At 40.7% G+C, this 16557-nt stretch overlaps 1 protein-coding gene across 2 annotated transcripts in view; it reads left to right on the top strand.

Moving 5' to 3' along the window:
- The window catches only part of ZSWIM6 (zinc finger SWIM-type containing 6), a 123098-nt gene extending 109236 nt beyond the window's left edge, over positions 1 to 13862 (top strand). For both annotated transcript variants that reach the window (XM_060235933.1, XM_060235932.1), the window contains 4 exons: positions 3456 to 3613; positions 4022 to 4185; positions 7260 to 7341; positions 10906 to 13862. In XM_060235933.1, coding sequence (XP_060091916.1) covers positions 3456 to 3613; positions 4022 to 4185; positions 7260 to 7341; positions 10906 to 11768 — 1267 coding nt within the window. In that variant the 3' untranslated portion in view covers positions 11769 to 13862. The remainder of the gene's footprint in view (positions 1 to 3455; positions 3614 to 4021; positions 4186 to 7259; positions 7342 to 10905) is intronic.
- The last annotated feature ends 2695 nt before the right edge of the window (positions 13863 to 16557 follow it).

Raw genomic sequence — 16557 nt, 5'->3', positions numbered from 1 at the left:
TTTTGCGAATTGGCTGTTGGGATTTTTTCTAAGACTCTGGGGGGGGGGCAGAATTCCCCCCTGGGCCTTCACCACCAAATAGGCAGTAATGGCAGCAAAACAGGGAACATGAGGCATACATGCCTACGTGTTCTGAACAGTTGGTGCCTTGATTGGTTATGGTGTTTTTCTCTGGCTCCAGAGCAGGCAAACCATGCAGTATTGCAAACAACATTCTGCAGCTTCACAGACATAGCAGTTCTGGGGCTCGCATCTCACAGCGATTTCCTTGAGGGGACAGCTAATGTAATTCCCTCCAACTTTCCTGCAAAGAGTCACTTCAGGACTGGAGATGACCAAATTGGAGGGAGACAACTTGGGTCCCATATACTTTTCTTTAAAATCAGAAATGTACAGCCCATAAACTGCCATTGAAAGGAAGGGGTGTTTCACTGATATGAATCATAAACACTTTCATATTGTAGTCAACACAGAAGTTGATGATTCTGATCCTAAAACTTGCTTTTCTCCAACTTAAAATCAAATATACTACTATCTATTTGCATATAACTGCTGCTTCTTGATTTTCTGTCTTCCAATATATGCCATCTAATGCACCCATTCTTATATGGCTTTGCTCTTCTCTTCCACTACTCTTAGCCTGTATTGTTTTGCTGCTGCTGCTGACACAGCCATCCCAAATTACTCTAACCTTTTCTAGAAATACTTTAAAAAAAAGTTGCTGGGTGTTTTCCAGACATATATTGGAAGGATGCTACCCCATTACATTAGTGCAGGCCTTGGCAATTTTTTCCTTTGGCTCTGGGAGCCTGTCCAGACATCTAGGAATCAGGCTGATTGTTCAGCCCTAAGTTTTTTGGTTTAATGATCAAGTTTTAAACTTATTGCTGCTACAAAATTTAATTCCCTAACCTCTTCACACATTCTTGTTACTTTATTAAAGTTATTTATTTATGTCTCTTATAGTCCAGCTTTCTCACTGAGATTCAGGGCAGATGGCCATGACCCAACTGTTGCCAGGTACAAAGGAAAGTAACCCAGATTGCCATCACCCCACAATAAAAAGCTGACCTCTAACCCTAGCCTCGCTCACTGAAATCTTTTCCTTGCTCCTCTTTAAGTGTGTTCTGTAGTATTTCATTGCTGTATTAAAAGCTGAGAATTTTATTCCAGATATATTTAATGTAAGGGCTTTAAGTCAAGTCTACCTGTTGCAACATAAATAAAATGTTAGTTTTGAAAGCTAATATTAAATTGGACTTGGTAACCTCACACTTACAAAAAGGGCTTAATTTAAAAAAAGAGAGAGATTGTTTTCTTATTTCAAGCGGATGCATTTTGAAACAGGGCTTTATGTGTGGGCTCTGTTTGAGGAGGCCTGGCACTGATTGGGTGGGCCTGTCAGTCAATTTAAATTCTTACTCTTGGAGTTAGAGCTCCAAGTGGAGCTCATCAGATGAAGAAGCTTGCTTACTGGATTAATGTGTTTATCTACCTCTTGTCCATTTTAACAGCCTGTTTGTTTTTGTTCTTAATTGGCAGTAGACTCACTAGTGTTAATAAACAGTTCAATGGAAGGCATTTGGAGCCACATGAGAAGGTGGAACATGGGCCTGATTCAGACTTTGACAAATTTCCTTTGACCTTAGGAGCCAACCTAATTTTTCAGTCTGCTGGCTTTCATATTTTAATGGTGTTTTCTAATTATTGCCACCACAAAACCTAATCCTAAGTGCTTCACATTTTCACACAATTTTATTAAAACTATGACATAAGAGTGACCTTGGTAGTCATCACCGCAACAAAAGCTCCCAAAACCCCTAACTTCTGACCCTAGCCTAACTTTCCCCCAATTTCTCATAATTTCACTTTTGCCTGTAAAAACGCTGTTTTCAACTGAATATCGGTGCTAGTATTGAAAGCCGTTAATTAAGTGAAATCATCCACTACAACATGGTGTAAAGTTTACACATAAACAAGCAGTGTTATGAACTTCATACACATTTATTTTTGACATACAACAAAATATTGTGATGCCAAAGTTCAAAATAAGGTTTGGGCTTGATTCAGCCAGCCATTCAATCTCAGCCAGTTCCCCAGTTTACATTTCCGGTTCAAATGGCTTTTGCCCATGCAGGTCCCATGATGATCGCAAACTAGTCTTTTGGTGGTCAAAGGACACCCCTTCTTCTCTTTTTCATCATTTGGAAAACTGGCTAGATCCAACCCTTTGTAATTCCACTGAGAATTACTGTGAAATACTGCAATAAAATCCTTGCTAAAAATACTAGGCATTACAAAAATACTACAATTAAATTTGTAGATGCTGTGATGACTTGGCACCTGGATTCATCAAACCCTGCATTAGGTCAACAAAGTATATCCAACAAAGATGCAGCAAATCTGCATTAGCCAAATGACATTTCCAACATAACCATGTAACACTGGAGAAATATTTCACTCAGTTTATGTAGATTAGTTGTTTTTGTTTCTTAAACCACTTGAACAAGCCTTTCAAAGGCAATTTTTAAGAAGGATAGCCTACAAAACAAGAGAAACACCAATAAAATAGGTTGATGCAGCAGACCATGAAAGCACTCTAAAAAGTAGATGCTACTTACTAACTAAAAAGATAGGGGCAAGTAAAATTCTTTTGGCTGGGTTCCTAAAACAAGAGGGTCCCAGGCAGATCTCTCTGGGTATATTGTAACTAGGGTGCCACCACAGAAAGTGCCCTTTCTAGTGTTCTCCTGCATAATTTCTGGAGGCACCAAGGGAGAAAGGCCTCTGGTCAAGGTCAACAGATAATGCGATTTTGAAACTTTCTGAGTTGCATCAAAGTTTAAGCCTCTAGCTCACTTAACTATTCTTCACTGAAAGCTGGTATTTTAAAAGTACTGCATTTCTACATAGTATAAAATTTGCCATATTTACAATCTCATTGTATGTTGTAATATATTGCCATATGTATAAACGTTTTCCTCTTGGCCAATAATGTCATATTTTCACAGAATAGAAATAATAAAAAATAGAAGCCAGGGATGGTGCATCAGGACTGTGATTCTCATTTGATATTTTTGCTACTTTATTAAAATATGACTTGGCGTTACTACTTTTTGTCTATCTGTTCTGCAGCTTCCCTTTATTAAAGGAATTTGCTGTGTATCATACCATGAAGTACAATCTCAGTAGTTCACTACAATCCTCAGTGCTATTCCCATTGATTGTTGAGAGACTTTGAAATCTTGGTATTGGCTTGCCTCTCTTGCAACTTCCAGTGTTTGTATTTGTGCACTGAAGGCCTTTATCGCTGATTGGAAAGGAGCTCAGCTCAAAGGGAGGACCATGATTTGCAACTGCCAGCTTCAGAATATTGAAGCATTTCTTTTAAATGCCAGAACACTTTTCATTGCTATAATTACATTATCAATAAGATTATTTCTCCCATTTTGCAGGTTACTAGTATTGGAATCAACAGCTCCGTCAGGAGATATGTCCCGCCCACATCACATAGCTTCAGTGGTTCCAAACCGGTATCCCCGTTGGTTCACCCTAAGTCACATTGAATCTCAGCAATGTGAGCTGGCATCAACCATGCTAACAGCAGCCAAAGGTACAGTACTGGCAATTTAAGCAGATGCCTGTTTTTTTAGTTGACTTGTGTGTCAGTGTAGGTTTAGAATGAAGGTTACTCCATGCCTAGATATTATGATAAACTGTGGCCAAAAGAGCATTTAAACCCAAACTTGCTTTCCCAATAGATGTTAGATCAAGTGGAGAGCATCTTGGATCTTGTTTGTAACAGGTTATTTTGGTTATTATAGGTTATTATCACCTGTAAATGAATTGAGAGAGAAAATATGCAGGTGAAGTTCTTTGTTTTTAATTTTTTTGACGCTCAGTCTTTCAGTGAACTTGCTTCCAGTGCACGCTTGCTCTTGATAATCTCATGGATTGCACATTGTAGTGTCGCTTCACTAGTGTTTACACAGTGGGTTTTTTTGTTTTGGTAATCTTGCAGGTGACATTCGAAGGCTTGAAACAGTGTTGGAATCAATTCAGAAAAACATTCACTCCTCATCACACATCTTCAAGCTTGCCCAAGATGCATTCAAAATAGCAACACTCATGGACAGCTTGCCGGATATCACCCTTTTGAAAGTGTCACTGGAGCTGGGCCTTCAGGTATGTTTTGCCTTAATACAGTTCCATCCTGCTTCAACTTGGTCCCTGAACCAGTATTGGACGCAGCTCTGAGTACAGCTGATTTAATGTTTTCTGCATGCTCAGGGTCAAAGAAGATCTTGTCCTTTAATTACTCTGTAAAATGTTAACTACTCTGTAAAATGGTAGGAGAGAGGGGGTGCCATATTGCTTTCACACAGATGTTATTTTTAAAAGGCTTCCTACAGTTAGAAGGGTCAGTCAAATGGCTTGGATGTATTATGGGCTTCTTGCTCTCTTGGCAGCAAAGAAGTGCATGGGAAAGCTGGCAAAATTTATATGAACTATTTGACTATTTTCATACATTCATGGCCTAGTCTAGATATGGATAGCTGAAATAAACAAATCCTCGAATAAACGCATTGTACCTCTACCATGCATGGTATGGAAGAGTCAGTGTGTTCATGTTTAAACTGTGATCTGTGTTTGCTTTGGGTGCTTCATAAATCAACTACAATGGATAGGGACAGGATTGTTGAAATAGTGACTCAATACCAAGAATGCTGTCCACTGGGAGGGGAATATATGTTGCTCTCTCAGAGCCACCCACATGACAGACACAGCAAAAAGGACAAGCAAGCTAGAACAAAACATCTATGAATTGCTGCTGTGCAGGGCTTATTTTGTAGCAGGAACTCTTTTGCATATTAGGCCACACACCCCTGATGTAGCCAAACCTCCAAGAGCTTACAGGGCCCACTGAAAGCTCTTGGAGGATTGGCTACATCAGGGGTGTGTGGCCTAATATGCAAAGGAGTTCCTGCTACAAAAAAAGCCCTGCTGTGACATCTGTGTGTAGTGTAGGTGACCTTTTTTTGTATTAGCCAGGTCTGTAGCTTGAACTTAACAACTACCCTAAACTCATAATATATGAAGCAACATTAGAAATCACCCCGGTTTAACGTTCTGTCACTTATCCATAAAGCATTTACATATGAACAAAGGATTATTGACATTATAATGCGTATATATTGATGGATAATTTTAAATTTTTGAATTATAACCTTTCTGTGCAAGGCTTTATTTTAGTTTTTAGTTTGGTAGAAATGACCCTCACCAAATTTAGTGATGTCTGTTGAGGGAAATTACTGCAGCAGGTATGCACTATACCACAACTGTGAGCCTTGTAACAGGATAAAGCATGCTTTGTCCACTATGCTCAGACATACCAGTTTGGACCCTTGGGCCACAGTGCTGTTCAGGCTGTTGGGGAACATATCTGGCTGTTAATGAGAGACTTGCATGTGTTTTCTAGGGGATGGGAAATTACTGGAGAATAAAGATGGGATTTGATTTAAAGAGATCTGACTAGAGAACTGTCTGGAATGGTCCAGGCTAGCCTGATTTCAAGATCTTGGAAGTTAAGGAGGGTTGCCTCTGAGTGGGATGGGAGATCTCCAACGAAGTCCAGGATTGCTACATAGAAACAGACAATGGCAAACCACCTAAATAAATTAGTTGCCTTTAAAACTTGAAAGGGTCACCAGATATCAGCTGTGACTGACAGCTTTTTATATACATACAGCTAGAGAACACTGAAACCGATTTCCCACTCACCCTACTCGGCTCTGACATTCCTCTTTTCAGCACGGTGTCCTTCTGATTTCCCACTATATGCCCCAGGGCTTCAGCTCGCGTCAGCATTTTTGCGCGGCAAAGAGAAACCGCTAAAAACCAATTTCTTTTTGCCGTGCAAAAACGCCGATCTTTGCTGAAGCCCCGTGGCAGATAGTGGGAAATTGGAAGGACACCGCGCTGAAAAGAGGAACGTCAGAGTGGAGTAGGGTGTGTGGGAAATCGGTCTGTGTGAAAGAAGGTAATCAAGGGAATTTTCAAAGGGAGAAGAGGACTAAGTGGAAAGAGTCTATTTAGCAGTGCTCATGCTTGCTGTGAGTTCTTTGGAAAATGTCTGAGGTATGGTAAAGACTTTGTGAACAAGCTTCTAAACTCCTCAGGATCATGCTTTTCCTCTCTCCTTGCATATTACGAGATGGTTATTTCCAGATCCTTAATAAATTTTGGTTGACCATTATATCCAGATCAGCATGTTTGTTTGCACTTGCCCTGTAAATCAGGATTCCTCAAAGGAACACAACTTTTTTTGGACTCCATAGCTTACTGGTTCATATGAAATGTCAAACACTGGTTTCCCATGAACTGAGAAATAATTACCTGTAACTAATTTTCCACATACAGAGAGAGGAAAAGAAATGGAAAGGTCCCCTGTGCAAGCACCAGTCGTTTCCAACTCTGGGGTGACATTGCTTTCACAACATTTTGCTGGCAGACTTTTTACAGGGTGGTTTGCAATTGCCTTCCCCAGTCTTTTACGCTTCCTCCCCCCCCCCCCCCAGCAAGCTGGGTACTCATTTTACCGACCTCTGAAGGATGGAAAACTGAGTCAATCTTGAGTTGGCTACCTGAATCCAGCTTCCGCCGGAATTGAACTCAGGTTGTGAGCAGAGAGTTCAGACCACAGTATTACAGTACTGCTGCTTTACCACTCTGCGCCATGGGACCGCTATACAGAGAGAGCATGATCTCAAAAGCTTGTTCATATAGTGGGAGGCTGTGTTTGGCCATCATGTCTGTAAGAAGCCTTAATGTGTTCAGCCACTATTGATTAGAAATGCTCGATCTCTACTTTTCTGTGATATGATAATTAAAAGTTTGAAAGTATTTGAAGTCCCATCATTACCACACAAAGTAAAATTGGGTTGAGGACTTCTTGTTGATCTCTGTTCAGCACTTGCTGGGTTGCCTCTCTCTTGGTAACACAAAAAATTGTCCATCTGTAACTAAGTAGAATTTTTTCCTATATGTGAAGATGCACCTGCACCAAAGGAAAACAACAGCAAGTAGAATTTGTAAGTAAGCAAAGGCTTCCTTTCTTACAGTGTAACTAATGCAGCCCTTGGAGCACTTGAAACTTAGCTTACAAATTGCCCCCTTTGGCTGCTCTTTCAGTTTGTTTGCATTTTGACAACACTGTGCTGCAGTTTTTCTCATTGCCACCCAAAAAATCTTTTTATTAGGTGATGCGGATGACACTGTCAACGTTGAACTGGCGGCGGCGGGAGATGGTGAGATGGTTGGTAACATGTGCAACAGAAGTAGGTATGTACAGGTGTCCATCTCCAAAGAATCCTAATTGGGCTTGTGTCATAAAGCAGAGTGATCATATCTTGACTAGGTGTTTTTACATGGTATTTGAAGGACAGATTTTTACCATGTTGCTGTTATCAGAAAAGCTAGAGCATAGGAATTTCATGCATGGGAGCAATGTTGTTACAAGAATTCAGTGCTGATTCACATCCTTGGAAATACAACCCCAACCATTTGTGATATGTGGAGAAACTCCACTCTAGCAGGAGAGGCTGTGCTGTATGCTAGGGTAGCCAGAACGGTGTTAGATCCCATAGGACGTGACCCACCATCTTCCTGGATACAGCTGGAACTACGAGGCAGCAAATTCACAAAACGCTGCAGCTGAAAAATGTGGCCTTACACAAATTGCCACTATGAACTCATTGGAGAGAATGAATTACCAGATCAGGCCTAATGCCCTTGAGGAGGCTGTGTTGCAGAGGTGTGTATGTATGGAGTTGCTGCATGTGAACAGATTCATATGCTGTTGCTTTTCCTATTAATAGTCATTATAAGCTGCCATTCATCATGGATTCTTGATGCCAGTACTGCCTTTAAGTATCTATGTGGGACACAATAAGGTAGTCCTCTGTAGATGGATTTCCAGGAACACTTTGTCCTCTCCTTGCTGTATCTACCTAAGAGAGCAAAAATGTATTCTTTACATAAATTATTACAGTGCTTGGTCTTTCTCTCCAAAGCAACATGAGCTATTATTGGCAGTATGTGTTACTTACAGCTGTTCTGTTGTTTTTGATTGCTTTCAGCTTGGCACCATCATGTTCTATAGAATGCTATTTGTTTTTGTGAAAATTCCTTCAGGGATGCTTCATGTTTGAGTAGGACCTATGTTCTAATTCAGAGGACTCCTGCTTTTCATGTGTTTAATACATACTCAATATTGTCTAAGCAGATCTTCTAGATTAGTTTACCACTCTGCAAAAACTGAGATAAAGATTGCTTTTTTCCTTCCCTTAAGAATTAAAAACCATGACCTAGGCTTTACTGTTCCATGCCCTTGCACCAAGTAATGTGTGTCTGCAGATTGACATGGAGCCCTCTTCTTTCTTAATAGCGTGTTTGTCTTGGCTGAAATAATTAAGCCCTTGATTATGTTCTAGATATTAGAGGAGATTTTGCTTGGTTTGTAAATGAAGGGGTTTTTTTTGTTCTGTAGCATATTAGCATATATATGTAGCTTCCATAAAGAAACTGTAATGTCATGCAAAAATCACCTTTGAGACTTGAGCAAGTTTGTAAATTGGGAGCATGTTTGTTTATGTAAATGAAGACCAGACACTGAATGGCTGGCCATAGGATAAGGGGAGGGGGACTGTGCACAGTATAGCCGAGTCCAACTGCAGCAAATAAGGACCTCTGGGTGTGGTTAGATGAGTGCACAGATGTGTGCAAATTACTTTGAGCCATAATGAGGCACTCAGGCTGCCTATAAGCTTCAATTTATGGAGCCCATCAGTCGTCGTTCACCCTTGCAAGAGCAGCAAAAGGGTACTAAAGAAACCTGCACATCTCAGATAGGAAAGCTGGTAGTAAGTATAGATTAGGATGTTTCCTTAAGGATAGAGTTCTGTTTTCCTGTTGGGGCTGTATCCACAGCAGCATGAACTTTGTGAGAGATATGAGTTTCTTTTGGCGTGGATATATTGACTGCTGGGATTTGCTTGGAGTCATCCAGCCCTCGTGCTCTGATGTAAGACTCAGTTTGCTCACATGAATGATACAATCTTGTGTTGTAACAATAAAATGCTGGCCTTCATTACAGATTTATCAGTCCTTGTATTCATGCCTCCCCCCTGTGAGGCTAGGAAATGGATAGCTGATGGAGGATGGATTGAAATAGTGACTTCCAAGGTCATCCAAAGGCTATGATCATTCAGTGATCCCACAGTGGCAGGCTGGCCTTCCTTTTGTCCAGTTACAGACAGGGAAAGAGCAGGTGTCCTTGCAAAAGTGTCTCTGGCACATACCATGGATCCTTTACTGCTGCAGACATCTTTGCATCCCAATGAGTGGCTTGTGGGAGTTGGGAGACCCTTGGGAAGACAGATGAGGAGTGCATTGTGAAGTTCTGCAGTGAAAAGGGGGAATGAAAATGCCCCCCCCCATGTGAGCAGCAGTGCCTTTCTCCTTAAGGAAGGAGGACTTCAGGTTTAACTATGTGTCTTTGAGAAAGGTAGACTACAGATGAAGCAATAAGCAATACATCCATCCTGACACAGCAAGATGGTAGTAAAGCAAAGGTAAATGAAAGCAAATTAACAAACCAACCTGGACAGCTGTAAAGAATAGGAAGAGTGAATAAAATCACACAGGGCAGCAACAACCACTTTAAAAACTCCTCAGACATGAGAATTAAGACTGTCTCTGCCTGTGAACACACCAGCTTATCATCTGTGGGACGGGAGTTCCATAACCAAGGTGCCCCTGTAGAAAGGGCTATATATGACTAAGAAGATAGAAGACAGTCCCTCAAGTATCTTACCCGCACACTGGTACGGCCTTTAAAATGCATTACCCTTAAAAGGCATTACCCAGCATATTGAAATGTACTTGAAAACTAGCTAAGAACCAGCCGATGGAATTCTTTAAATGTAGTATCTTTTTTCTGCTAGATGTCAGTTAATAACCTAGTTTACCAGTAATCTCTTCAAGAGCCATCCCCATGCATAACACATTATGGTACTCAGTTGTACTACCTTTTCTCCATTATGCGTTTGATTCACTGTAGTCAGGATTCTGAGATGTTCAGTAGATTACATGCCATGTCCTAAAGCACATGGCAATGATAAGATGCATGGTCTCATGGAACAAGTGCTTAATTTGAAGAATAGCAACCACACCACCCCGTTTTTTTGGTTTTTAAAAAAATTTCCTCCTTTTGTGAAAGGGACAGTTGTGCTTGCTCCATTGTGAATTCATGCATCCTACACAGGGTTGTTTCTGTATTGAAGATCAAAGTCCTGTGATGCAAGGATATCCTCATGTATGAAGAAGAAGATGATGATATTGAATTTATATCCCGCCCTATACTCTGAATCTCAGAGGGGTCGCAATCTCCTTTACCTTCTCCCCCCGCCCCCATAACAGACACACTGTGAGGTAGGTGGGACTGAGAGAGCTCTTATAGCAGCCGCTCTTTCTAGGACAACTCCTATGAGAGCTATGGCTGACCCAAGGCCATTCCAGCAGTTGCAAGTGGAGGAATAGGGTATCAAACCCAGTTCTCCCAGATAAGAGTCCGCACACTTAACCACTACACCAAACTGACTCTCGCTGATGTAGGTTGATTGATGTAGGTTGGCACAGGTTATTTCTCTCCAGGCCTAGAGCATCAGGATACCAGCAGAAGGATACCTTCAGCCTCTTGAATGGCTGTAGACATTCCTATGGTACAAAGAGGTTCTTGAGGCGTAGGTACAGGGGCGTCCATGAAATAATCTGGACAACAGCCCCAAGTTCTTTAGAGCTGATATTTGGTTCCATGTTGGTGACCTTTCTTTTGTCCTCCCACAGGTGTTTATGCACTGGATAGCATCATGCAAAGCTGGTTTACACTTTTTACTCCAACTGAAGCTACTAGTATTGTTGCTACCACAGTGATGTCCAACAGCACCATAGTCCGCTTGCATCTAGACTGCCATCAGCAGGAGAAACTGGCTAGCAGTGCTAGGACGCTTGCTCTTCAGTGTGCCATGAAGGATCCTCAGAACTGTGCCCTCTCTGCACTGACCTTGTGTGAAAAGGATCATATAGCTTTTGAGACTGCTTACCAAATTGTTCTTGATGCTGCTGCAACCGGCATGAGCTACACGCAGCTTTTCACTATAGCACGATACATGGAACATCGTGGTTACCCAATGCGGGCCTACAAACTAGCCACCTTGGCCATGACGCATCTCAACCTGAGTTACAATCAGGACACACACCCTGCCATTAACGATGTTTTATGGGCATGCGCGCTCAGCCATTCCCTTGGGAAAAATGAGCTAGCAGCTATAATACCTCTAGTGGTCAAAAGTGTCAAATGTGCAACAGTGCTGTCGGACATCTTGCGTAGATGTACTTTGACCACTCCTGGAATGGTGGGACTTCATGGGCGAAGGAACTCTGGCAAGCTCATGTCATTGGACAAAGCCCCCCTGAGGCAGCTTTTGGATGCCACGATTGGAGCATATATCAATACCACACATTCTCGGCTCACGCACATCAGTCCACGGCATTATAGCGAGTTTATAGAATTCCTGAGTAAGGCCCGAGAGACTTTCTTGATGGCTCATGACGGACACATTCAGTTTACACAGTTCATTGACAACCTAAAACAAATCTACAAAGGCAAAAAGAAACTGATGATGTTGGTTCGTGAACGGTTTGGTTGACAAAATGTGTGAATGGGGGGGAGGGGGAAGGACTGGGAGGGTGGTATGTTTTTACTTGAGCCTGCCTTTGTATCCTTTTTAACTTAAAAACCAGAGCCACACCGGTATTATGTGTATAGTTATATACTGAGTTTGCAAAACTAAATTGTCATGTTGTGAAAGTTTGTGTATTTTTTTTCCTTTTTCTGCTTTTTTGTATGAATGATTGAGAGGCTTAAAAAAAAGTTTGGTTTACACTGAGTATATGTTGTCAAGTGGCAAAAGCCCACAGAGCTCTCCTATTCCTTCTGTATACGTTCACAGCCTCAAAACAAAATATATATATTGCAATGGCTTTAACAAGAAGAAAAAAAAACCAAACAAAAACACCTCCATCCTGTGATAAGTACCTCGAATGGCTCCAGCTTTACTCCTTTGTAACTCATCCCAACATTTCAGCTTACTTAAATGAACCAACCACACAGAAATAACAAAATAGTTTCAAAGGCTGACCCATGTGGCTTTGCAGTGCTTGTTCATCCAGAAGCATGGCACACAATTTGCTTGTGCATGTGGAAACTTAGCGACTGTCAACATACATTCTCAGGGATTTATCTGAAAAAAAAAAATTAAAGAATGAGAGCATTTATTGTACTGTATATATATTATAGTATATGTCGGAATATTGAGAAAAAATATAACATTAACTAATTTATAAAAAAATTCTATAATGCAAAATACTTGAAGCTGCAGTAGCTTGGTTTTAAACAAAAACAAGAAAATGTATTGAAAAGACACAGGTGCGCCGAGCTTCAGGGCTGGCTCAGGTGATGAACGAAAAATGCTGGGCATCTATGCAGAGCCACCTTTTTGGATTGCATTGTTGGCTGGAAATTGGGGAAAGCATTATACACATATATATATACAGACTGTATGTATATATATATAAATGTATACATACTTGTGCACTTCTAACTGGCACTGTAGTAAAGAGGGGACAACGCAGCCAGAGCAGCAAGCCTTAGCATTAAGAATACAGTATGTCAGATTTGGGGTTTGTGCCTCTTAGCCTAGAAAACTTAAGTATCTTTTACTTTTTGTTCCACACAAACACAAACATGCAGAGTGGTTACAGATGACTGGTCACTGTATAGTTGCTGCTTGTCAGTGAATTGTGATGCGCATTGCAGATGCGCAGGATTCTGGTTACCTGTAACATCTCACTGTGTGTTGAGGTGATTTTTACCACTAGTCTTCACCTCAACAAATGGGGGGATGCTCTGGGGTGGTAAAGGTTGTCTTGTCCTCAGCTGGTCACTGCAAATGACCAGTTTCCTAAGAGGTTCATGCGTTCCACAGTTGGTTCACAAATGGCAGCCATGTGGCACAGTCTCACCTGTAGGTACCAACAATGTTTTCCAAAACGATTGACATAATACAGTACGCCTTTGCAGTGAGCTAATAATAAGCTAACCTTTGTGCACAAATAACATATATATTATATATATATATATATATAAATATATTCTGCATAGGTATTTGACTTTGTGCAGGACAGAAAGTTGTGTAGGTATGACTGTTCTACCTTTTGGTTTGTTTTTAAAACTACTTTTATTTCCTCTAGAATTACTTCAAACAAAAGCAGCCTTCTCTCTTGCCTTGTCTTAATGCTTTAAAATAACCAAACTGGAGATCTAACTACCAAACTGTTCATTATATTATTATACCAACTTTGGTTACAGTATAGTGTCTTTTACTTTAGCTGATGGTTCTGTATCCTTGTGCTTTTTAAAGCAATTTTTTAACATTTTGGTGCAAAAGTTGTCCTGTGTCTCTTGTTCCCTTCATTAGAGAACATGCTAGAGGTATGTTTGTAGGGGTTTTTTTGTTTTGTTTAGAGGGGGAAAAACTTGTTTCATGCTCTCCATTTTATTTATTATACTAGGAAAAAAGGTTGTACTTCATCACCCATGTAAACATGCTCATGAAGTTGAAAGTAATTAAGATTTGATACACTGATATCAATTTATTTATGTAACTAAATCACTGTTTTATAAACTTGTTAATGATCAACAATTTTTTTGTTTTGATTAAAATTAGTTTTTTGAAAGTTGATTTTGGACTCCTTTATGGTTATCTGTCACTTGAGTGGGCCATAAAAAATAGTTGCCTTTCTTTATACACTTTGCATTGTTGAGAGTTGGGGTGCATTTTTATTGGCTTATGCATTCACGGAAGACCTTACTTCATACTCCCACCCTCATTTCAAAGAGATTCTGAGGTATTATACTGACAAATGGTCCCTACTTAGTTATTCCTTGGTTGCTACTAACCCGTACTTAAAGCGACATGAAAAATGCATGTCTTCCTAGCATTTTATTTACTTGTGTACTTTTTATACTTAGTTTTATTCCGATTTCTTTTCTGCTCTGCAGCCTGTAATCTGTAAATGTCTGGCCAGCTTGCATTGCCAAATGTCTTGTGCTGATCTCATAATGACAATGTGTCTCGATGAATGGAAAATACAGCATGTTTTGAGAAGCTGGTGTGGAGGGGGTGTTTTAATAGTAGAAAAGCTTTCTCTGCTTGGTATTTCAACAGCTGCAAAAAAAAAAAAAAATCTGGTTGGAATTTCAAATGAACCAGACCAGACAGAAACATTGCTTGTGTGGAATGGCTGCCAGACCCCTTTTCTGCTTCATAGTGATGCTCTGTCATCCACACCCTTGTTGATACTGCAACATTTGCTACTCTGGAGTACCAAGGGACTATACTCCATAAATATCTCTGACTTCATGGGCTGTCTTGGTACATGCAGCTGTAATACCACCACAGGCTATCCTGTGTTCTGAAATGTGTGTATCTTGGCTACGATGGCAGTGTTGCCAGTTTGTCACTTGCTCTGCAGAGCTCTGCCTGTCTTTCCTTTCTTTCCCTTTCTCCTGTTTCCATCAATTCAAATAAATGAAGAGAGTCTGAAGTTTTGTTCATTGTCTGAAATGCATGTTGAGTTAGAATCTTAGCACTGGTTTGGTTCCATGAACTTTTGCCTGCATCTTGCTTTTTTAACGCTGCATGACATCTCTATTGTACAGTGCACATGAATGGAGGCTCTTTTGTAGTGTATTTTCCATATGACTTCAGTTTAGAAGAAGAATTGTGGATTTATACCCTGCCCTTCTCTTTGAATCAGAGACTCAAGAGTGGCTTACAATCTACTATATCTTCTCCCCCCACAACAGACACCCTGTGAGGTGGGTAGGGCTGAGAGGGCTCTCACAGCAGCTGCCCTTTCAAGGACAACCTCTGCCAGAGCTATGGCTAACCCAAGGCCATTCCAGCAGGTGCAAGTGGAGGAGTGGGGAATCAAGCCCGGTTCTCCCAGATAAGAGTCCACACACTTAACCACTATACCAACTGGCTCTCATCCTCCGTGCTCCTCTAGCCTTGTTGGATAGTTAGCATTTGGGGTAAGAATGCTTTTGCCTTTTAGACTGGAGACAAGAAAGTAAGAGTGGAAGAGGTTTGATAGAGGCTTTGTGTCCATGACATATATGTTATTGATCATGCTAGTTTTGTTGATATTTAGCAGAGCAGAATTCTGAAGTAAAATTCTGATGACTGTAACATGGCATTACAAGCAGGCCCTCTTGCAACTTGCCTTTGGTCTCTCTCCTCCCTGCAAACAAAACCATACCAATGACTAGAAATGGGAAGTTGGAGGAAGGCAGGAAATATAAGCTGTCCAGCATCCGAATGTATCCCACAGGTCTCTGAAATGCTTTTCATAGCTTGTTCTCCAAATAGTGCTTTGTCTCTAGTGAAGGTATTATTTCTGACCTCACACATGAAGTTTGTAAAATGAAGGCTCGCATGAAAAGAGAAAAAATTGGGGGAAGGTACTTAACCTTGCCAGCTTGCATTTTTGTGATTTATGGTCTGACTCTATAGTTTGCTATAGAACACGTCAAAGTAACAAATGGAATCTAAAGGCAAATGTATACACCTGGAGGTGGAACTGAAAGTTGGGAAGAGGACAATGTCGGAAAGAGGGAAATGCTCATCTCGAAGGTAGAAAACCCATGACATATAAATGGCATTAGGTAAACACTACAAACTGCAGCATTCTGGTGTTGGATGCTCACGATGCTTGTAACTCTTAGCAGGGCAGTTTGTGATGTGTGCTGCACAGATGGCCAAAGTGTAGATAGAGCAGGTGCCACAAGCTGTACTGGCAGCTGGCAGTTTTGTAGTACTAGTGAGCAAAAATCTGATTCAGGTTTTATGTGACCTTTCATGCTGGAATTAAAGCTAGTCATATTAGAAAATCAATTGAATAGTTCCATTGGATCCTACAGATCTTTCTCCACTAGGAGAAGCATTTTCCTTTGGTGGAAGGTGCTGCCCTCTATATAGCTTCTGCATATATAGCAGAATTTCCATGTTCTGTATTTTCACTTGCAGAGAGGAAGTCATGTAAATTGGCAAGTTAAATTTCTTTTTCTATTTAACTGTGACTGTAGCTTTGCAACATTTGTAGTACCTGTTTGTAGCTTGATCCCCAGTTTTATTGCTCAAGGCCGTGTAGAGAAACACAGTATTTTTCTGCAGAACTAGAAGAACCCCTAAGTTTAAAACCATGGGGTGTGTGTGTGTGTGTTAATTTAGCAACAACATATACAGGGCAATGAAGAAAGAAGGAGCTGCCAGGCATAACAGCATCCTTGGACACAGCTAGATTGCTGGTTCAGACACAGAATTTCCATGTTCTGTATTTTTACTTGCAGAGGGGAAGACATGTAAATTGGTG

The sequence above is a fragment of the Heteronotia binoei genome, chromosome 4 (genome assembly GCF_032191835.1).
Source record: "Heteronotia binoei isolate CCM8104 ecotype False Entrance Well chromosome 4, APGP_CSIRO_Hbin_v1, whole genome shotgun sequence".
Lineage (NCBI taxonomy): Eukaryota > Metazoa > Chordata > Lepidosauria > Squamata > Gekkonidae > Heteronotia > Heteronotia binoei.
The sequence above is the reverse complement of the archived record's forward strand: the minus strand, read 5'-3'. Positions and strand labels throughout refer to the sequence as shown.